Source organism: Ailuropoda melanoleuca, chromosome 4 (genome assembly GCF_002007445.2).
Source record: "Ailuropoda melanoleuca isolate Jingjing chromosome 4, ASM200744v2, whole genome shotgun sequence".
Classification (NCBI taxonomy): domain Eukaryota; kingdom Metazoa; phylum Chordata; class Mammalia; order Carnivora; family Ursidae; genus Ailuropoda; species Ailuropoda melanoleuca.
Genome location: NC_048221.1, coordinates 114,792,158 through 114,815,800, shown reverse-complemented (window position 1 = coordinate 114,815,800; position 23,643 = coordinate 114,792,158). Strand labels below are relative to the sequence as shown.

The following is a 23,643-nucleotide window of genomic DNA, read 5'->3' as shown; positions in this document are numbered from 1 at the left end:
GTGGTCACTGCCTACCCCACCCCCCGAACCGCCCAACTCCTCCCCTTCCCCTTAACGTCACCACACAACAAACTATATAACAAACATGGCGCCCCCTTCTGTATGAGAAGAGTCCACTCCACAAAAACTCTTGAATCACAAAGACCTTGTTTCTCCCGCTCCTGCTCCCAACGTAACAAATCACGCTGGTGATGACGCTCAACTTCTGACTGTACAAAAGCCATGATAAAGACTCTGATCTCAAGTATAAAACTTCAGAAGAAACCAGCATATTCAGCTCCCCAGCTACCACCAAGCTGTCATAAGAGACATGAGCATGTTCTCTGAGCCTGCCTACGTTTGGAACTACCTGGTTTCCCCCCTCTCTCCTGCCCCACATTCCATTATTAAGCCCTGCCAACTGTTCTCCCCAAACACGTCACTGGTGTGTGCCCACTTTCCCATCCCCAACATCTTCACACCCGTCCACGCTCCCGTCAGCCTCCTGCAGAACTCAGCTAGCTGGGAAACTTCACTTCCTCTCCCTCCTTTGCTCCAATCCATGAGCCACACAGCAAGCAGGGTGAAAAACTCTGAGCATGTCTCTCTGTGCCTAAACTCTCCAATAGCATCCTTTTGCTTTTGGCAAACCCCAGAAAGTCCTTAGATGGCCTCCCAGGGTCTCGTGCTTCCCTCCCCAGCTTGTCCATGGCACCACGCCCTTGCTCAACGCACTCCAAGCACACAGCCTCTGCCCCTTGAACACTCACATACTGTTCCTACCTTCACTTTCCCACATGCTCTGCTTTGGCGAAGTCACAGACCCCTCCTCCCTATGCTAACTCATCCTCCAGGCGCCCCCACATGGGCGACCCCAGAGAAAGCCTTGCCTCATCCCTCACACTAAACCCAAGGGTCCTATTTCCGTTTCTTACCATGTCACTGCTTTCCCTTCAGACCTCTGACCATAGATTATAATTACAGATTTTTCATGTAATATCATCCCCACAAAACTCGGTGAGGGCCGACGCTGTTTCTAGTAGTTCCCCCTATAAATCCAACGCCCAGCACAGAGCCAGGTATCTCTGAGGTACTTTCAAATGTTTCTTGATTCTTTGTTGTTGTTTTTTTTTAAACTTGTATTCAATGTCCTTCTGTTGCAAATAGGCTTCACATTTGTTTTAGATAGTTCGTTCAAACCCAAACCATAATCTACCACAAGAGGAACCTTTTTTCAACGTGAAATCTGGAATGGAGCTGGAAAATGGAAAACAGATCCAAGTGGATCTATTCGGATTCCTTCAGTGGTCTTTAAAAAAAAAAAATCACAGGTGTATAGAAATATTTACCTTCAATATTAAAAACTTCCATGTGTGTCAGAGAAACTCACATAAGTATCACACAGATCTACATTTACCGCATTCCATTTGGATTCATCTAAACATTACTTTTCCAAGACATAATGATCTTTTGGGGGTCTGTACTTAAAAAAATAAACTGTTCAGGAAGAAACAGAATTTAACCTGGCTGATGTACAACAGTCCCTTCAGAAGCTTTTGTCAAATGAGCAAACATACCTTTAAACAGATTATTTTTTACATGTTTCCCTCTTACCTGACTTCCACAGTGTACTTGTTTTCTTTGGTCACAGGAGAGTTAAAAGTAGGGGCCAAACTTCTAAAATTTAAGAGAAGGATATAAAACTCAAATAAAATTCAAATAAAATAGAACATTATGTCATGCACTAGTTTTTTAAAATATTTTGAGTCACGTATTAGAATTGCAGGGTAGAAAGTGTTAACCTTTCTTTACAAAACAATATACTGAGAGTTTTCCTCCACCCACTAATAATTTTTCATTCCTTCCCTGAGTCCTTTTTTTTTTTTTGCCTTAACACATTCAATGTTGGTGTGCCACCAGCCTCTCCTTTCTTCCCTACATTCTCAAAACCAAAGGAAATCGATCTCCTTGCGCCGTCATTCTAGTCTTTGTACTTTATTCCTGGCTGGCGGTGAGCCACATGCTATTGGAAGTTCAAACCCCACTGAAAACGAAACAAATTCAAATTGCTATCTTCCTCCTAAGCCCTCAAGTCTTGAACTTCCTTAACCCCATTAGTGCCAGTGACTCCTGTCTGCGTCTCCTCCACATGAACCAATCTTCAAATCCTTTCTCCTTTGCCTCTTCTTCACCCAGTTATTGGAACTCTATTCCCTCAAATCTTTCCGTACAGTCTGTCTTGCAAATTCTCCTCATCCCTCATCACTACCATGATAACCAGGGCTGACAGCCAGATCACCTTACACATACACCTCTCTTCTCTCCACCCAAATGCCCACATCTGGAACATTCTTCCCTGGCACATCTCCTACTGTTCAGAATATATTGATGGCCCATAATGTCTCCTACTGCCATCTCGCCCTCACTGATGACTTATAGTTATGTCCTTGTTTTTCTCTTCCATTCAAGAAACCAATCTGCCATCATTTATATTACCATTTGATATTTTGCTTTTCTTACCCAAGTCATTATGCCATCTGTACCCTACCTGCCTGTCTGCAAAATAATGCACTTTTCTGGAAATGCCTCTCCAAGTTCACTTCTGTCAACCTCGTCCAAAATAACACCCTTAACCACGGACTCTAGTGATACCCCCACAGGCCTTTCATCTACAATGCAGTGTGTACATACATTCAAAGACTTCTCAACATACGTCAAATCATTTGTTTAAAGATTTCAAGCTTTTTGGGATCCTGAACCATGCTTTCTACTTCAGAAATTCCACTCAAAGAAGGGTATATAGTACTCTACAAACACAGAAGACCTAGTAAATAAGGTTAACAACCTAAGTCTGAAACAAAACTTCATTTCCAAAAACGTGCACTGCATAATGATACCCACCTTTTTACCCTCTTTTCACAACTTCTGCAATTGCTCTGTAATAAAAGAAAATGAACAAGTTTCAGATGATTAAATCAGTTATCTTGCTTTATCTTGTTCTTCTTCCTCCTGTACTTTAGATGGCTCTGTGACATTTTTTGGTCCATTAGATGAGCAGCCTCAACAACTTGTGCACTCTCATCAAGCCCTGCTTCTCAGTTTACTTGGCTAGATCAATGTTCTCATCTGTTATAGCAAACAGACAGATAAGGCAGGCAGGACAGAAAAGCAATCAGGGCAAGTTCCGTGGAAGCCAACCACGGACTCCCTGCAGACCTCCTGGGCCAGTGGGTCTCAACAAGAAGGCGTGCATCCCAGCCCTCCACAGAGCTAAAGCCACAGACGGAGCTCAGGGATCCAGTCTAAAATAATTCCCCAAGTGTTTCTTATCTGGTTACCAGTTAAAAATGGCAATGCAAAAAAAAAAAAAAAAAAAAAAAAAAAAAAAAAAAAAAAAAAAAAAAAAAGGAAAANTGGAAATGCTAATAATTTCATTTTTAGCACAAATTATTAATTTAATTTTAATATTTAGCAAAAAAAGAGGAATCTTCACTATATCTCAAAAATTAATTTCACATAGCTCTTCTTTATTCATATTCACTTTTATTCTGGTAGGTTTTGTAGTTTTACCAATTTGAATATGTTGAGACAGAGCGGGGAGCATCAAACTAAGTTTTTGAGCTCATACCACTTCCCACTGTGTTATGACTACAGTATATTAATTTAGCCATTCTGTTAATGGACAATGTTTCTCAAGCCACTTCCAGTTACAAATAAAGTTGCAAGTACAAGCTTACATATGTTTCTCTGTACATACACAGGAGTGCTTCTCTAGTAGACATCCCCAGCAACGGAACTGCTTGAAGGCACGGCATGTACACCCTCCATTTCGCTACATCTTGCCAAACTGTTCTCCGCCATGGTTGTACCAACTTATTCTTCCACCCGCAGCAGGTAATCGGAACACAGCTGTGCCGATGCTTAGTATTTTGCCAGACTCAAATTTTGCCACAGTGATGGGTTTAAAAAGGCACCTTAATGTTGATTTGATTTGCATTTTCCCTATTACTACGCAGTAAAGTATCTTTTCGTATTTTTGTTGTCTATTTGGGTATCTCTTCTCTGAATTGTCTGTCCAGATCTCTACATTTTTCTGAGTTGCTTTTCTTTATCAATTTGCTTATAGTTCGTTATAGATATAGCACTTATGTAACACTAATTGTCACCATAAAAATCATCTGATTTTTAAGTTTAGTTTGGATTTTTTTTAAAACAGGAGTAGACTAAATATTAATGGATATTTTAAGTAGCATCCTATTGGTAGAAGATAAGCAAGATCATAGGAATATAGGAAAACATGAAGGTGAACAGGGAGAAGAAGATGGAAGTGAATGGTGGAAGAATTTCGCATGTGAAGAACAGGGGTTAATAAAGAAAGGAGAAAGCCAAAATGCTGCCACATATTAACATGAAATAAGAGTGCATGAGATAAAAGTAGAAAAATTATGGTTGAGTACTGGAGACACTTTTTCAATGAGGAAATACAACAGAGAAGAAGATTATCAGGCAGCAAGATGCTAATACTATACCAGAGGAGATGAAGAATTATTTACACTGTTGCTGTTACAATTTCCTTCTGGTGCATTTGGTGAGATATCATTTTCAAGAGGTGATCTAGAAGCACTAGAAGAAAAGGGGATAATCATTATCTTGTGAATTCTGCCTATTTTTTGTTGATCAGAATTTCTTTCTCTAAATTCTCCTTAAACATTTTCATAAAAATGTGCTCTCTCAGGCAGCAATCTGAATTTGTTAATGATCACAGTTGTTTGTCCACACTTACAATATGCTTTTCACCAAAGTGTTGTTTCCAGAGTCGCTAGACGAAGATGCCCAAGAATCATTTGATACTGAGTCATCTTTCTGAAAGAAAGAGCACCCCTTAGGAGTTTTAAGAGCAATTACATTACTTCTCCATACTGGCTTAGTCTGTGTGTGCTATCACATTTATTTATGGATGCTTGATCTGGATTTTTAAAAAAACCCTGGGGGCGCCTGGGTGGCTCAGTCGGTGAAGCGTCTGCCTTCGGCTCAGGTCATGATCCCGGAGTCCTGAGATCACGTCCCACATCCCACATCGGACTCCCTGCTCAGCAGGGAGTCTGCTTCTCCCTCTCCCCCTATTTCTGCCCCTCCCCCTCTCATACTGTCTCTCTCTCTCTCTCTCTCTCTCTCTCTCGATCTTTCCTTCTCAAATAAATAAAATCTTAAAACAGCAACAACAACAACAACCCCAAGTTGCCAACAGAACTTTGCTCTCTGGGCCTTATGGCCCCATGGCTGGTGGCTCACTGGTGAAACACAGAAGGGAGGAATCCTTTAAGCTATGTGATTGGCTGTCTGGGCATCATCTAAACGCAGTCTTTCCTCAAATCAACTTCAAAAAGAACCTTACAATTTTACAGTTACACCCAAAGGCAGTACGTACCATTGAGTTTTTCTCTGACTGTATCTGATCATATGCAAATTTAGCGGCCATCTGTTTGGCGTCTTGTTTTGTGGCACCTCCACCAACCGCGTACTCTTTCTGCCCAATTTTGCATCGATAATAAAATCTAGGAGAAATGACAGAAAATATTTACACAAATACCAAAAAGCAGTAAACCTAACGTAGGATTTGGAAGCAAACACAGATGAACAAAGACCTTAATATAACACTCATTTAATGGGTAGGTCTGCAGTTTGTATCGTGTAGAATATAGATCTTTGATAAGACGCTGACCAATTTGCCGGAATAACCGGGATTGGCTGAGGCCTCAGCTTGCATTTTTTTCAGGCAACTTCTCTTTTTGCTTCACTGAAAGATCTGGTGATAAAGGAACTCAGCAGTGATTTTTTTAAAAAATCCTCAAAGGTCAAAAGATATGGAGGTAGAGAAGGAAGAGAGAGATCCGGTGAATTTTTCAGAGACGCTCAAATGGAAAGAAAAAGCCTGCGTAAGGAAGTAGGACTTCTACAGGAGAAACAGTAAGGTCAGTTCACAGTGTTTTGTGGGAAATGGGCAAATCAGAGATTTCATTCTAACTTCAGCATTTTCTGCCCCCTGTTCATGTGCCCCCAAACCTAAGGAAATCCCTACAGTGCAAGAGCCCCATGAAGTCCACACCCTCCTCATATTAGATGTAAGAACATTTGTGGTGAGGCAAGGATCCTTGGACAATTATATGAATGGAAAAGCAATGGACATGGTAAGTATCAGGGAGTTACTATGCATTAATTCAAAATTATCCCCATATTATTTGCCGTGGAGACAAATACACCCAACCAGATGACTCTTCCCTGCCCTGAAGGCAGAATTAGACGGAGTGACCGGGTGGTTTCTACAGCTCCTATTTTTCCAGGCACCCCTAAGGAGACTTCTCTCTTTTAGGCAACTCATGTTAGAGTGCTTAATCCCAAGGAACCAAACGGGTGAGCTCCGAAAAAATAAAACAGCCCCCTCCTTTATTGAGGTCGACTCACACAATTCACTTTGGACTCTTTCATGCCAATGAATACACTTCTGTTTTCCTCTTCCTGGCTCTGGCCTAAAAGCCATCAGAGTTAGAAAGTCCATAACTCAGTCAATTCAGAGAACTAGGTATCCTGACGTGGTTATTTGGACTACTTGCCATTTAGATTTCTCTCTCTCTCTCTCTCTCTCATTAAACGGGTTGGTTGTAGCCAAGAAACAATCTCCTTCAGGTTCATTTGCTTTCTGCTTTTCCCAGTTCCTATCCATTCTTTATCTTCACTTCCAAAGTCTTGGCAACTCTGAAGCTCTACTCGGTCCCACCCTCCGTAGTCCCTTTAAATCCGGGTGTCCTCAGACTATGGCTAAAACCCATTTCTTTTAAGGCCTGGTATTTGTCTAGAGAGTGACACCATTTAACCTAATTTGAAGGTCAGCACCTAGATAAATGGCTCTCTAATCTGACGATGGTGAAAAGAAGTCATTTTACCTATACGTGTGGTCCAGTCATTATCATACAGCCACTCCCACTGTGACCTCTGGGAGGGAAACATCTCCACACACCCCCACCCCCCAGCAGGGGCACCCCATTCTCTCTGAGGTCTCCTGCAGACTCAACCATCCAGATATACCTCAGAAATAAAGGATTCCCCAGATTTGATCCATTATGGTATATGGGTCCCAAGTCCGCAGCCATTAAGCATTTTCATATTTTAATCACGAAGATGACCAATTATGTGTAAGTCATATAAAATCTTTCATGCAAAGGGTCTCAAAAAGGAGGACAAATATCTCTGGAAAATGAGACAAGAAAACAAGCCCATTCTATTGCTCAGATACAATGAAAGAGAAGGAAAAGCTGAACTACATCTCACCTTTCTGGCCCATATTCTTTCAACTCACATTGCTCATAATTTACGGAGAGTTTTTCCTTCTGGGCAAGCCTATTCAAACGGCCTATGAAGTTCTCAATGGACCCTACTCCTACTCCTTCTGAAGTATCTGTTGTTGGCACTGATAAAGGACTAACCGCCTACAAAGAAGAAAACATCTTGTTTAATACAGATGTAAACAAAGATTTAACCATTTTATTTCCTCTAATAAAATTGCTAAATGAATAATTTCAAAGACAACTCAGATTTATGTATTGTCCTTGTCTATTACCTTAAGTAAAAGTCTAAGTATATATCTTTTCTACCAGAAAAAATCCACAAGAAAAAAATGTTAACAATAGGAAAGGAACCACCCATTTTCTTTTATAGTTTCCTACGGAAAAACAAAATAGTCAACTTTCTTGTTTATCCATGCAAAATACTAGAACACTGCCTAGCTCGCTTTATCCTTTGTAAATCTCAAAAAACAAGATACCCAATATTGAAGTAAAGCTATATCCTGGATCACACCTTGTTGGGAAAGAGGAATACAACAGCACCATTCGTTCCACTCTTATCAGTACCTTTTTCCTAATCTGACAAAAGCTTTTCCCAAGTTTTTCTACTTTATCTTGTCAAAGAACTAACTTTCGGCTTTATTGGCCTTCTTTATTATTTCTTGGTTTTCTTTTACATTAACATCTGGCCTTGTTACTATTTTGTTTCTTCTGCTTTTTCGGGGAAAGGTATTCTATTGTTCTTTTCCTAACTTCTTGATTTGATTTTCTGGCTCATTAACAATTTGTGAGTTTGCAATTTTGCCGAAATTACTTTTCCCAATTTGGGTTACAAGGGTGACATCATCGAGGAAGATTGTTCAGGAAAGTATCTTGAAAGTCAATGTTTTCAAAACTTTCAATATCTGAGAAACGATCCTCTTTGGTCCCATATGTCAACGATTTCTTGTCTCATTTTACTGCCAGTTCTCTGCTATCCTGTGGTTTGAAACGATGCTGTGGACAGCATGATATTTCTTTTTCATATTTACATTTTAAATAATTTCCTTTTTCTGCCAGGATGCTTATAGGGTTTTTCCATCATCCCTAGAGCTCAGGACTTTCTCAGTGATCGATATTGTTGGCAGCTCTGTATTTTCCTGTCTCTGTTGAGTTGTCTCCGTCTGCATCAAGGTCTTCCTTTATTTCAGAAACACTTCTGACTGGAATCTCTTCAGATAGCTTTCTCTGTTCTCTTCACTCTGTTCTCAGCCTCCAGGATACCAATTCCACGGATGTTCGCTCTCCATCACCTGTCCTGCTCATCTGTTGTCCTCCCCACGGTCCTTCCATCCCTGTCCTTTGTCCTTCTTCCCCAAGGTCCTTCCATCCCTCAGTCGGGTGGAGGGATGCTTGCCAGAACCTGTCAGCTCATTTCTCGCTGTTTCCTTTCCCATTCGCTCCACTTCAGAGGCGTTCTCTACTGCTGGCTCTCTAAATAGGTACTGGCAGGCTTTGCCCACCACTCCTAGATGAACCTGACTCAGGGCTCTACAGAAATGGAGATGGAAGAAAAATACTGAACTCCTGAAAGGAAAAGAACCTGCAAATGGTTTTACTCTGTATGTGGGTGTTTTCTCACAAAGTTAAAAAGGGCATTTACTGGAGCGCCCGGATGGCTCAGTTGGTTAAATGTCTGCCTTCAGCTTCGGTCATGATCCCAGGGGCCTATCCTGCACCAGGCTCCCCGCTGAGCAGGGAGTCTGCTTCTCCCTCTCCCTCTGCTGTTCCCCCCGCTTGTGCTCTCTCTGTCAAATAAATTTAAAAAATCTTAAAAAAAAAAAAAAAGGAATTTACTCACCTTGCTTTCTTCATTAAGTTTTTCAAGAGCTAATTTGGCTGCAGCATTTTTGGCCTCCTTCTTTGATTTACCCTCAGCTTCTGAATATTTTCTCTCATTTATGATAACTTGAAATGTAAACCTGATTACAAAGACAATATTCACAAAATGCTATAAAATCCATGCATTGACTAAGGACAAGTATTCCAATCACACTGCCTCCTGTGACTACCTTGAAGGTTTTAACTCGTTCAATATAGAATTTAAGCAGTCACTCTCAAACAGCAAAACAGCACATCATCTTTGCTCTAGAGCTAAATTATTGACTTCAAAATTGTGCCATTCTTCCAGTTCCTATCTTATAGAGATACACCTTTAAAAAAAAAAAAACATCAATTGGGGGTGCCTGGCTGGCTCAGTCAGTAGAACATGCAATTCTTGATCTTGGGGTTGTAAGTTCGAGCCCCACATTGGGTGGAGAGATTACTTTAAAAAGATCTTTAAAATAGCAATTTACTTTAAGTTATGCGCAGGTCCTTCTTTAGACAGTTCATAATACTTAAGTACCAAACTGTGCTTCTGACAGTATGTATTAAGTTCTTCTATAGAAAAACTTGGTGGACGCTCACTGGCCATTTCTTCTAGTAACCTAGAACAGAAGAGATGTTTGAAAAAAGTGACACAGAGCATATCTAACCTGATTTTCCCAATCCAGGGTAGGAGACAAAACAGGATAAAAAGAATCTTCTTTATAAGACTCATCTGAGCCCCACATAAATCCAGAGAAAACTTTCTTACAAAATCTTTTTCTCCCATGATCTGCACACCAAGCTAATTTCTCCAAAACGTTCTACTTTCAAAACTCAGCTGGCCAAAAAAGGAAAGGGGTCTTTTTCTTCCACTCTGCTCCCTGCTTCCATTGAGGGTCAAGTACAGGTTTATCCCTGCTTGAGCTATACGGGTAGAATCAGAATTCTTCACGTTGAGAAGGAAAAGGTTGAGAGTATGTATGTAAAGTGAAGTTTATGAAATCATTAAAGATTTCACTATACAGAAATAGATTCCCCTATGAAATCCCAAAAAGCTTCCCTTTAAAATTTGCATTAGTCAATTGTAGGTAAATGCACCTGGGTAAATTATGACCCCCGTTGATGGGTCTCATTAGACTAAGAGAGTAGCAATGATTTAAGTCACAATGAAAATCTAAAAAAATATAGAATCTAAATAGAGGAGCCAAAACTATAAAACTCTTAGAAGAATACATAAGGGTAAATCTTCAGAATCATGGATTTGGCAAAGGAATCTTTGCGATGACAGCAAAAGCACAAGCCACAAGCAGCAAAAGAAAACAGATAGATTGGGCTTCATCAAAAGTAAAAACGGGGGCGCCTGGGTGACTCAGTTGGTTAACTATGAAGAGAATGAAAATCTACAGAATGGGATATCTATAATTCATATATCTGATAAGAGTCCAGTCTCCTGAATATATAAAGAACTTTTACAACTCAACAACAAAAAGACAACCCAATTAAAAAATTGGCAAAGGACCTGAACAGACATTTCTTCTAAATATTTCAGTGCCCCAGGGCCCTGTTCTTAGATCTCCTCTCTGCTCTACTAACACTCACCACCCTCGTGACCGCCTCTAAACTTATGGCTTTAAATTCCAACTATACAAAAGAACACCTCTACCCCTGACTGTTTCCTGACTCTAACTGCTTCTGTCCAATAGGCTGCCTCCTTGAAATGCTCTTGACTCTACCCTTCCACTGCCTTCGCCTGGTCAACTCCTATTCCCTATAGCTCTCAGCTCAGAAGTCACTTCCCAAACACCCTCGAAGAGGTCCTGGTTCAATGCTCCACAACAGCTCTTCTCCCCTTTCCTGCAATTGCTTATATAACTGACTGTCTTCCAAAAGAGACCATGAGCTACAAGAGGGAAGGGGCCAGGCTATTACAATAGGGGCTCCGTAATCAATGAACGAATACCAAAATATCTGCAGAGCTCCCCAACCTGAATGACTTGTCACCTGCTTTTCTCTTTGCTGTGAATGCAATATCTGCACCCTCTCTCCACCAGGCAACTCCCATTCACCTGTAAGGCTCGCATGTCTTCTTTGATGTTGGAGGGGTAGCCAGTCCTCCCCCAAGGGCCCACCACTCCACCTTGCCCAGCTCCCATAACAGCCCAGTCAGTGAGCAATTTGGGAAGCAGGTTCTATGTCTCCCTCATTTGGTATCACCAATACCCAGTGGCAAGTAGTAAATGCCGAACACTTGCATGGTGTATAGGAAAATGAAAAAATTTTTCATTAAAATGAGATACTCTACTTGAAACCCCCTCATCTTCTCCCTTCTCTTCATCTGCTGTTTTCCGTGCATCCTTTCTTCATTTATTCAATAAATGCTTAGCAAGTGCCAGGCACTATTCTGACAATGAGGATACAGATGTGGACAAGACAAATTCACACCCAACCTGCATTCCACTGAGGGAAGACAGAAATGACCATGCACAGAAACAGGTAACAGGAGTGGACAATATGATGACCAGAGGGCCGGAAGTGCTATAATGAAATTAAAAGGGGTGTGGCCTACAGGGTGAGTGGTAGGTGGGGACAGAGATAAGGGGGAGGCAGTTTTAGACACAGTGGTCACGAAAGACCTTTCTTAGGAGGCAATTTTAAATGAAGACTGAATGATGAGAAAGTCCATCATATCAAGATATGGGGGAAGAGTATCTCAGGAACCAGCATGGCCTTTGAAGGGAAAACAAAAAGATCAAGGGGGCTGTTGCACAGTGAGTGAGGAAGAAAGAGTAGGAAAGGAGTCAGAGAGGTCAGCACGACGCACACAGACCTTGTAGGTCATGGTTGGAACCGGTGGATGGTTTTCCAATTGCAATAGGAAGTTACTGGACATTCTCTAAGTAGAGGGGGGATGTGATTGGATTTATGCTTTAAATGATTACTCTGATACTATGTAAAGAACAGGATCTGGGGACAGGGACAGGTATGGGCAGTGGAGCGGAGTATGAGCAGAAGCAAGGAGACCAAGCAGAGGCTGCTGTCGTGGTTTGGGTGAGCCATGGTGGCGGCTGGAAGCGCGGTGCTGGGTGTTCCTAGAGTCTGCGCAAAGGCAAAGCCGTCACGTTACTCCTTAGTGTCCTGGAGACAGTCAAGCTTTAGAGGCCACACCGATCTGGGCTACACCCTCTCTGAACCTTTCATTTGTGACCTGAAGACAGGAATAAAAACACCTGATTCAGAGGCTACTGTGGGGAATAAATCAGATGAAAAGCATCCAGCAGAGTCCCCCACATCATTAACCCTCAATACAGGGCACTCCTGGTCTGGAACTCCGAAATCCAAAAAGGACTAAACACTGAGGTTCGTTTTGTTTTCACTTGTTTTGTTTTCGATAGGTTTGTAGCCCCCTGTCTAGACCTGAGCAGACATGAGCTATTTATAGTCTTTATGATACTTTGTTGTCCACGTATACATTTCACTACAAAAATTGTTTTATTATAGAGTGCTGCCCCCAAATCCTGAGAGCATTCTATAGTAGACAGGATTTATGCTGCCTTACCTTTCTAAAGTCCAAAACTCCCTGAATACCAGAACATGCCTGGCCCAAGGGTGCTTGATAAGGATTTGTGATGTACCATTATTTTTAGGAACCAGTGTCCTTTACTTTGGTTACAACCATGAGACCGTATATCACATTGGGAGGGGATCACAGAAATCAGAACAGCAGTTACGGAAGAGCCCTTAGCAATTATAACCTGAAGTTCTATCAACTGCATTAAATCCTCAGCACTTTTACTGTTAAGTAACTGCCAATCATCAAAGTGACAAGCCAGTTCGAATTTAAGTGAAATATATGTGCGAACTAAGAAAGTGCTGAATTAACATGTTTGAAAAAGACTTCCAACTCTGGAAAAAAGAAACAGCACTTTTCAACTATTGTCAATAAATCTTGTTTTGATTCTACCTTAACATTTTCCTAAAGGAAATCTCCAGCAAAAATCACTAACGGGCGTTATGTATCCATCTTACTCCTGAGCCCATCGTCCTCATCTTACTTTGTGCCTCTGTCCCTCCTGGCTGACTACCAGCTCCCTGTGCACCCAGCCCGTTCCAGGTCTTGCACAATGCTTGGCCTACAACATGCATTCAACTAGTATCTGATTGTTCAAATGAATGAACTACAGGTCCAGGGTTATGGATTTTCAGGTTCAACGAAGCAAAATGGAGAAGAGCATAATCTGTCCCAAATTCTAAGCTCCTCAGTGACAGCAGAGTTTATCTTTTACCTCTCCTTTGAGAGCTATTTTGAGTACTAAAGAAATCACAGGCAATAGGAAGTCTCATTATTCTCTAATTCAAAAGAGAATTTAGGAATTACCATTCATTAAACAGATATTTAATGAGAAGCTATTACTAGTAGGTTCTGGGGTGGTACCAGCGCCCAAAACCCTGGTCTTGGGAACTTATTAGTGGACGAACACAGACAAATCCATAAAACAATGTCACTGGTTGATAACTACTATATTGAAAACTATATNGGTACCAGCGCCCAAAACCCTGGTCTTGGGAACTTATTAGTGGACGAACACAGACAAATCCATAAAACAATGTCACTGGTTGATAACTACTATATTGAAAACTGAAGCAGAATAAGGGAGAACAGTCAGGGAAGGGCAGGGTTTCTTTTACATAGCTGGTTGTTCAGAGAAGGCTGCTGTGATGAGATGCCATTGCCAAGAAGTACAGGGTAAAGCAGAAGAATGACCCTTGCAGGAATCTGGGGGAAGAGCTTTCCAGAAAGGGGAAACAGGCATGCAAAGGCCCAGAGGCAGGCATGTGCTTGCCAAAGCAGTGAGGCCTGTCTGGTCACAGTGGAGAGAGCAAGGGGCCTTGTCTGTGCCATATACTGATTTTTTTTTAAGATTTATTTATTTATTTGCGCACACACACACACACACACACACACACACACACACGAGCGAGCTGGGGGGAGGGGCAGAAGGAGGGGTGGGGAGGGGCTGAGGGAGAGAGAGAATCTCAAGCAGGCTCCCTGCGGAACACGGAGCCCTAGGGGGAGGGAGGCAGGGAGGCTCCAGATGGCTGGGGGCTGTGCTCCATCTCACGACCCCCAGATCATGACCTGAGCAGAAATCAAGAGTCCGTGGCTTAACCGAGCCACCCAGGCGCCCCCACTGACGGAATTCTCATGAGATGATGAGCTACCGGGATGATCCGAGCAGAGGAGTGTCCTGTTCTGACTGAAAGGACCCCCTCGGCAGCTGCAGTATTGAGAAAAGATATGGGGGACAGGGTGGTACGGAGCTGGGTGGGGGTGAGGGATGGGGCTCGGTGGGCTAAGCTCGGGCAGTTGGGAAACAACTGCAACTGTGTAGGCAGGAGATTTTTAGCCAGGGCCTATTTAGCCGATCTATGGGAAATCCAGGCCTCCATATTTCCCATCTGTCATACTTCCCTACTTACCTGTTTCCCGCTAGATCCCCTGCCACCCCGCCACCCCGGCACTCCGGCCGGGGACATTCGTTACTTGCTCTTACAGAAATTCTTCGCGGGGGAAAAAAAATGGCTTTCGGTCCCCAGCGCGCTGCGTGATTGTTTCCCGGGCTCCGGGAAGGGCCCCGCACCCCGGCGGCGGGCCTCGGACAGCGCTCCCGCGCGGCCGGGCCAGGGCTCACCAGCGTCCAGGTCCCGGGCAGGGACTCGCCCTTCGCCGCGCCCGCGCCGCCCCCCGCCGCACCCCGGAGCCCCCTGCCCCGCCCCCGTGTGAGAGAAGGGTCAGCAGGGAGGAAGGGAGCACACGGCGGTCCCCCGGCCCCGGCAGTCGGCCAAGGCGGACATTATCCGCTCCATTTCACGATTAAAGAAACTGAGTAAATTAACTCGCCCAGAGCCCTGCTGCTGGTAAGTGACAAAGCCGGGATTCAACTCAAGGTCAGGCCCGTAAACACCAAAGTGCTCCGTCCGCTCTTCACCTGGCTACTTCCTCACCTTTACAAGGCTGGGGGATGAAGAGCCCTGGGGACACAGCCTTCCTTCAGTCAGTTTCCACCCATCCATCCATTCATTCAACACGTACTTGCCAGCGCCATTCTAAGCACCAGCCAGTCCAGCAGTTAGGAGAGCCACCTGCTCCCTGTGGGACCGTGAGGAGTTTCCCTACCAAAGCCCCACTAAGTAGTCCTCGATGTATAAGAAACAGACACTGTGATTGAGGACTGCTGAAGACAAAACAATACTGACAGTAGGTGCCATTACTATACCTATTTAACAGATATGAAAACTGAGGTCTGAGGCACAGAGAAGTAACACAGTCAGAAAACACGAGAACTAGGATTAGAACCGGAAGTCTGTACCCTCAGCATCTTAGCTAGAGTGAGGGAGTGAGGTGGTGCCAAGATGGACCTCGGATATACATTCAATATTTGGCATTGGCTCTAGTAATCCCCCTGGAATTTCAGGGTATCAATGGCTACACATTATATTTTCTTTATAGCTCGTGTCCTAGGCATGATTTAAATTCCACAAATGTGGAAGTACTGGTGGAAGGTTTGTAAGGTAGGTAGGAGGCAGAGCCACCTTTCTGGGGAATTTCCAGATGACAAAAAGCTGCAGCAATGGCAGAGATCTGCATGAGACCATTTGCCAGTTTTGTGGGTGTGTGGTGACTGTGGCAGCGGCAAGGCAGTAGCAGTGACAACTTGTCTGAGTTTTTGAAGCCTCTGAGAGTTTAAAGAAAGGAAAGGACAAGCTCAAGGATGGTCAGAGGATACAAGCTTTAATAAATGCCCAGAAGAATAAAATAAGAAAAAAACCCTCTTATTTCACGTAGCCTGAGGGTCAATGTTGCAAAACTAGGTGCAGAATCTGATGCTGCAGGTAGCAGAATTGTGCAATACAGATTTAATTTGTAGCTTCCCCAGGCCTCTTCTATGAAGAGGGCATTGACTGAGAAAGAATGAGGCCCTGGGATTTGGGTAGATCTTTGTGTGGATCCAAGTAAGTACTGCCCCCCCCAAATTCTGCTGAGTGTCCACAGTCCTTCCAGCCTTGTTTGGTAAGACTGGTACGGCCTGGTGTGAAGATTACGCGGTAGTCACCTTACAAGGAGGGGCTGATTCTCCGCATGCCCATCCCTACCTCACGCTTCCACTCCCAGAACTAGAATCAGATGCTAGCATGCCCCAAGATGCTCCTCTGATTCAGAGGAGACAGTTTATACAACAAAAGATTTGTAAGATTTTACTAATTTTTATCAGCAGAAACCAAGGAAATACGCATGGAAATGATTCTAAAGGTGGCATGAAAAAGTGAACATAGTTCAGATTATGCGCTCCAGCACAGCAGCTGGAAACGGCTCTAACAGTTTGTTCAGTTGGTTTACTGCAATCTGGGCTCCGTGGTGACCATATTAAATGAAATTGTGATGCCAGATAATACAGGTAAATCAAAACTACTGAGGGAGTCAGGAATATTGGAGTAGATTGATGATACATAACCTGTTGATTCATTCCGTAACCATGCCCCCCAAGAAGATCCAGAGGACCCTCCCCCCTCAGGCATTGAGAAAAATCTTGGAGTGGGGAGCATCCATATCCTTGAAAAGCTCTGTAATGACTGGCCACGGAAGGTAGGGAATGTGGATGGGAGATGCTGCTGTTGGAACAGCTCCCTGATTTCAGTGAGACCCCCATGACGGTCCCCCCCTGCTCTGTCAACCCACATCACTGAGCTCGTGGGGAGTTCCCTGTAACCAGATGACTGAGAGCGGAAAAGCTGCATGAAGCACAGTACACTGGCATTAATCAGAAGTGGATTGAGGTACTACGATAGCCCCCCTGGGAGGTGGCCCTCAAGGATAGCGGGAGGAAGGAAATCCTCCCCGGGGACACAACTTTGAGCAATAATAGATTTAGTTGTCATGTGGAAAGAGAGAAAGCCAGTGGCTTGGACAGAACCGGTGTCTGGATATTCAGAGATTTGGAAGGAACAAGATCAGAGGGTTGGTGACAAGGTAGCCCGAGGGAAACGATGTGGGTAAACCAGCTGGACACAGAGTATGAGTATATTGTGTATGTTCGTCAAAGACATCCGCTTCTGAGGAGGCTTTTGAGAAGCAGGTGGGCAGGAAGACTTCTGTAGACGTCAGTCACTCTTCTCCCCGGCCACCCCGGTGCTTGGTCAAGGGATGAGGAGACTATGGCAGTAGGAACATAGGTTATGTGTGAGGTCATCAACATGAAATTCTCAGCAAGGCTGATCTGGCTGCTGAGCACCCAACATTCTCACATCAGGGACCAACTCTGGGCCCCAGTGGAGAGGACCACACACCAAGAGAGACCAGCCAGCCATTTTGTGGCAGAAAGGTAACGCCAGGACCCTTCCACCATGGAGTGGGCAGGGATTTGCCCTTTGGGGGGGGGTAAACATTTATTGCAGATATGGATTCGCTTTTCCTTAAGACCTGCAATGCTTCTGCCAGCAGCATCATCGGTGGACATTCTGAATATCTTGCTCACCGTCATTGAATCTCTCACTGAGAAACCCATTTTACAGAAAAAGAGGAGACTGCCATAGGATTCAATGACTTTATTATGAACCTCATTACCCCCAAGCAGCTGGCCATATTGGACGATAGGGTGAAGTAATGAAGACTCAGGTATAGCCCCAAGTAGGAGAGAGCAGTTAGCAAGCTGGGTGTGCTGCCCTTCATGGGCAGTTATGTTCTAAACCAAATTGCTGTTTTTCTCATGACCAGGACACATGAACTCAGGAAACAGTAAAAGTGAGAGGGTTGTGTCCCACAGTTAAACCTAGTTTGGGGCACCTGGGTGGCTCAATTGGTTAGGCATCTGCCTTTGGCACAGGTCATGATCTCAGGGTCCTGGGATCAGCCAGCGTGGGGCTCCCTACTCAGCAGGGAGTCTGCTTCTCCCTTTCCCTCTGCCCCTCCCCGCAGCACATGCGCCCACGTGCACACACACTCTCTCTCTAAAATAAGTAAATAAAATCTTTAAAAAAATAAAACAAAAATATAACACTAGTTATGCACTTGCAAAATAGTGCTTCCTGTTCCTATGCCATCGGGCTGTGTTTGCACGAGAGGACACATAATTCCTTGAAAGGGAATTTGAAACTGCATCTGGATATTGCCGGTTCATGATGCCATCAGGCCAGCAAGAAAATAAGGGAGTTCCCGAACAGGCAGGGCTGATCGATATGTATCACCAAGGGAAAATAGTGATGGAACTGCACAGCAGAGTCAGGGACAAGCATGTCTTCAACCCAGGAGTTCCTCCAAAGTTGCTTCTAGTAATTCCCTGTTCAGTGTTACATGTTAATGGAAATCTATAGCTGTTCAACAAGGTAGGACATTTGGGGCTCAAATCCTTCAGGATTGAAAGTTTATGTCATGCTACTGGCTGGGAAGATTTCTGAGGGCAAAGAGAACAATGAATAAGGAAGTAATAACACCAACTATAGTCTCATTTCCTGCTGCAGAATAAAGTAGAAGCCACACATTTTTCCTCCTTGCTGTTTTTGTAGGTGTTAATGAGCTTCTTTTCATTGCTTTATCCTTTCCTTTTATATGAGATTTGCTAGTGGTGGTTAATGTTATAAGATCATCTTTAGGTTAGAGTGTCTTAAGCTGGAATTTGTGTCTAAAAGAGAAGAAGAAGGCACATCACATAGCAATGGGTGTAAAGATTAGGGGATAGGATAAGCATGTTTTCATTTGAAGGGCAGAACAGCAGCATTAGATGGGAGCATAGCTCTGTTGTTGGCTTGAAAGATTACTAGCGGAAGCAGTGGACTGCACTAGATATTGCTAATTTTTATTTAGCTTCCATTCTCACTCCCTTCTATGTCTCCCTATCCCCTGGGTTATAATGTATGGGAGGTTAAAATCACAGTTCCAGATTTCTATGGAGTTAAAATTCTGGACGTCATTTGAGTTCTGTTGATGACTGATGGACAGTGGTGCAAGATTTGGAAGATGGAAGGGAGGGAAAGACCATCCTTCTGTGACAGAACAAGCTCCCAAGTACGCTCCTGTGTTCAGTGATGTGTACAGGAGCCGGACTCCAGGTCCCTTGTCAGTTCTCCGAGGGCATGGGGCATCCGTGGTGGCCGCAGTGGTGGCAGCAGTGGCACAGTCCTGAACTCTGGATGGCAGATACAGCGGAAGTCTCCTGGTTTCCCTTCTGCCATCCCTTCCAACACATTCGATTTTGTTTCCTACTAAATCCTTATGCTTGACATACTTACAGGGGTTTCTGTTTCCAGTACTGCAGACGGGAAACCTCCCTGGAAATGGAGCCTATGCTGAGAGAATAGAGTTGAGAAGTGAAGGGAAGTGAAGATTAAGAATCAGGTCCTTGTTTGAGCTCTGGATCAAGCCTCACCTGAACCACACACATCCTAGACCAGTCCATTAAAAGAAGGGCAGTGCAGTCAGTTAAGCGGCTGACTCTTGGTTTTGGCTTGGGTCGAGCTCTCAGGGTGGTGGGATTGAGCCCTGTGTCAGGCTTTGTGCTCAGCGGGGAGTCAGCTTAAGATTCTCTCTCCCTCTCCTTCTGCCCCTCCCCCAGCTCCCTCTCTCTCTCTCTTAAATAAATAAGTAAATCCATTTAAAAAAATGGGGGGCGCCTGGGTGTCTCAGTCGGTCAGGCATCTGACTCTTGGTTTCAGCTCAGGTCATGATCTCGTGGGTTGTGAGATCCAGCGGTGAGGGGCTCCATGCTCAACTCAGGGGGAAGTCTGTTTGAGAGTCTGTCTTTTCCCTCTCCATTCGCTCTTCCTGCCCCCCAAAATAAATAAATAAATCTTAAAAAAAAAAAAACAGAAAGAAACTAATTTCTATTTAAACACTTAAGGACACAGTGTGGGTTTTGCCCAACATCTCATTTCCAGTATGGGGCTGCACATAGCAGGCACTCAATAAATACTTATTGACTAAGTTAGTGAATGAAGTGACTTTTTTACCAAGAAGTGGTTTTTAGAATATTAGATCAGTTAGGATGCTTTTGATGTAATAAACATAAAATCAAACACAAATTGATTTACAGTAGAAAGCAGAGGAGGGGAGGATTTTTTTTTTAAGATTTTACTTATTTATTTGACAGAGCAAGCACAAGCAGGGAGAGCAGCAGGCAGAGGGAGAGGGAGAAGTGGACTCCCCACTGAGCAGGAGCCCAAGGCGGGGCTCAATCCCAGGACCCTGGGATCATGACCTGAGCCAAAGGCAGACGCTTAACCATCTGAGCCACTCAGGCACCCTTATCAACTAAAAGAATTTTAAAGAATTTTAATCCAGCCTTTCTTGGTGTTCTGAAGGAAGGTTTTCAGTTTACATAATCCATCATACTACCAGAAATAGTAGTCCTGCAGTCTTTCTCAAAGCACTTTTATTTAACTTCTCTATGAACCATTCTGTTCTTAACTGTAACTAGCTATGGTGTAAAGAGTCTAAGGATTGTGGAGAGGTTTTTTTCTAGAACACGCTTTACCTTCCCTTGTCAATTCCACATGACTATCTGGGACTCTGTGGTAGAAACACCTTTATGCCACAATAACACCATCTGTAATATTTAGCTTTGAACTAAAGGTTGTGTTAACTAGAAATATAAAGCCCCTTAAGAGAGGGGCTTCCACAGGGCCTCCGGCAGGGACACGCTCAGAAGAGATGAGCAATGCATTTTCCTTGAATCATACGAGGATGGGATTTACTCATCTGACTTCAGTGCCAAGTTGGAATTACACTTCCCCAACAGTAAGTTTGAGATAGCCACAAACGCTTTGATGTGTAGTGAAAGACAGAGGAATTATTCTGGGAGGACAAAAAGTCGTGCATCATTGGGAGGGCTGTCTCATCTACACTCAAACACCAAGTTAGGCGTGTTTCTAATAGTATCTGCTTATGTTCTTATGTGAACCCAGAGCATGAAAGAAGTGAAAAGCCCAGCATCCCCCATTAGCCAGAGTGTCCCCTTTGGAGCTAAACGGCCTTTCCTCCAAAAGCGAACAAACAAGTCTGAGTTCAAAAGCGTCAAATGTTGTCAGTATTATTAAATTCACATTATATCTAAATGTTATTGAATTATCGTTATTTGGTTATTTGATCTTCTTCTTCCATTATTTAAATTTGTTAGTCAGGAAAATAAAACATCCACGCCTGGTATCTGCATTGACCAGAAATCAAGCTTGGCAATAGGATTCATACTTCAGCTTTGCTCCTAAGGAAGTGCCCGCTAAGCACTCTTTGAATTTTGCATCCATTTCCTGGTTCTGAGTTTCACTGAACAAATTTTTCCAATCGCCAACTTCACCTGCAAACACACAAAAAACAACAGACCCGGACATCTGTTAGAATATTTCTTTCTGATTATTTTTGAGCTACTTTATTTTATTTTTTATTTTTATTTAGGTATAGTTGATACACAGTGTTACATTAGTTGCAGGTTCAACAACTCTCTAAGTTACACGGAGCTCACCGCAAGTGTAGCTCCCATCTGTCACCATACAGCACTGTTACAATACCATTGACTGCATTCCTAATGCTGTGCCTTTTATTCCTGTGACTTATTCATTCCATAACCAGAGAAGTGTACCTCCCACTCCCTTTCACCCCTTTTGCCCATCCCCCACCCCTATTTCTTCTTGATTTTACCATTTTTCAGTGTAGCGTTTCACTTTGAAATGTGAAAATGCACACACGAAGAAAATTAGTCATAAGAACGAATGAAAGTCTCTTGTAAAATTACCAGTACTCACTGGGGCTTTCCCCATCGGTGGTGGCATGGGAGGTGACGTGCTCTTTAGATCACTGCAGGGACAATAGGCTTCAGTGATCTCCTAGCCCCACCCCTGTTTCAAGCCTTGAGACCTAAAGTTCCACTTTTGGAGAGTCATTTTTTTTTCTGTAAAGTCTTTTAAATACTTTTCCCCTTGAGAAGTTATCATTTTACAACAGGATTTTGTGAAGACCTCAGATACTGAAAATTTTGCAGAAAGTTAATATTTTGCCTGAGATTAGGATATGTTTTTCTTATTGCTTTTAATAAAGGAAGTTACATCTTTCCTTAGAATCTTTTGGTGATTTGGGTTGAAGGTGCAAGTTCCTTGTTGCATAACCTTTTGAAATGTATGTTTACATTTGTGGCAGTGGACAAATTAATATCCCTGAGCTTTGGTGCCCACATTCGTAAAATTGAGGAATTGATATCTTTTTTTTTTCTCTAAAATTTACGCCCAGCGAAGGTTTAACACATGATAGATGCCTGATAAATGATAGTTGTCATTGTGATATGTGCTGTCTCTAAATCACATTATACTCTCATTATATATGCAATAAAAAAACCCTGGTAATCCCTAAACTGTATTATCGTAAATTTCTGCAAGAAATTAGAATGCTTTAATGAAGTGTAGTTAAATCAACAAGTGACAGAGATAGCTAGTTGCCTATCTAATATTCATTATCTCCTCCTTTATTGACAAAACCCTGTTTTTAATTTGGTAATAATGTGCTTACCTAAAAAAAAAAAAATCACAGTTCCCATCCAACAGTGCAGTGAGAGGCGGCCAGTGAGGTGTACAAAGTTACCGCTGAGCCTTCCCACAAAGTTCTTTAAAGGGACCCCACTCAGCTAATACACGTGATTCTGTCTCTTGCTCTTCCCTTTTTATTTTAATAAAGCAATCCTTTAATTTTAATGTAATGGCAGAGTTCTGGCTACTGTATTGCCATCACAAAGTGATAAGCAGAAAGGGAGAAGGAACTGAGATATTGGTGACCTGCCAGTCTAGTTCTGCACTGATTGTTCAAACTTCTTGTCGAGGGAGAGAAAAAGGAAATCCTGTCTTAATTTAAGGTCTAGTTATTCAGATTGCCTATTACATGCAAATTGATGGGTGTCCCAGAACCCAGTGCGACTTTACCTTTGCGGAACAGAAACGGGCCCACAGCACCATGCGTTTCCTGAGATTTTGCTCGCATTGCTTGGAAGGTACTCTGGGCCGAGATGGTTTGAATCTGCTCCCCAGTTAAAGAGAATCCAAACAACTCAGCATTTTGTTTTATTCCAGCAGCCAGGTTCTGAAAACAAAATTTTCAAGGATTAACTTCATTCTATGGGAATCATGCTGTAAAAAGACAGGCTTCTTAGCCAGAATAGATTCATTAAGCCTAGCTCTCTAACTCATCTATTTATCTCACTATCTTTAGACTTCCTTTGATACTTCTTTTTTTTTTAATGTTTTTTTATTATAGTATGTTAGTCACCATACAGTACATCCCCGGTTTCTGATGTAAAGTTCGATGATTCATTAGTTGCGTATAACANAATGTTTTTTTATTATAGTATGTTAGTCACCATACAGTACATCCCCGGTTCCTGATGTAAAGTTCGATGATTCATTAGTTGCGTATAACACCCAGTGCACCATGCAATATGTGCCCTCCTTA

At 43.0% G+C, this 23,643-nt stretch overlaps 2 protein-coding genes across 3 annotated transcripts in view; both read right to left on the bottom strand.

Moving 5' to 3' along the window:
* EIF2AK2 (eukaryotic translation initiation factor 2 alpha kinase 2) overlaps positions 1-14,862 on the bottom strand; it is a 35,106-nt gene extending 20,244 nt beyond the window's left edge. Inside the window, exons 1-9 of one of the 2 annotated variants that reach the window (XM_019794766.2) lie at positions 14,646-14,862; positions 9,656-9,787; positions 9,160-9,280; positions 7,306-7,463; positions 5,408-5,534; positions 4,763-4,842; positions 4,533-4,602; positions 2,881-2,915; positions 1,594-1,656 (exon numbers count right to left, since the gene is read on the bottom strand). In XM_019794766.2, coding sequence (XP_019650325.1) covers positions 1,594-1,656; positions 2,881-2,915; positions 4,533-4,602; positions 4,763-4,842; positions 5,408-5,534; positions 7,306-7,463; positions 9,160-9,280; positions 9,656-9,774 — 773 coding nt within the window. In that variant the 5' untranslated portion in view covers positions 9,775-9,787; positions 14,646-14,862. Of the gene's footprint in view, positions 1-1,593; positions 1,657-2,880; positions 2,916-4,508; positions 4,603-4,762; positions 4,843-5,407; positions 5,535-7,305; positions 7,464-9,159; positions 9,281-9,655; positions 9,788-14,645 lie in introns of both variants that reach the window. The other variant, XM_019794765.2, reaches the window with a different exon arrangement.
* Positions 14,863-20,845: 5,983 nt separating this feature from the next.
* The window catches only part of SULT6B1 (sulfotransferase family 6B member 1), a 17,209-nt gene continuing 14,411 nt past the window's right edge, over positions 20,846-23,643 (bottom strand). Inside the window, exons 6-7 of the mRNA XM_034657313.1 lie at positions 23,118-23,274; positions 20,846-21,508 (exon numbers count right to left, since the gene is read on the bottom strand). Coding sequence (XP_034513204.1) covers positions 21,378-21,508; positions 23,118-23,274 — 288 coding nt within the window. The 3' untranslated portion in view covers positions 20,846-21,377. The remainder of the gene's footprint in view (positions 21,509-23,117; positions 23,275-23,643) is intronic.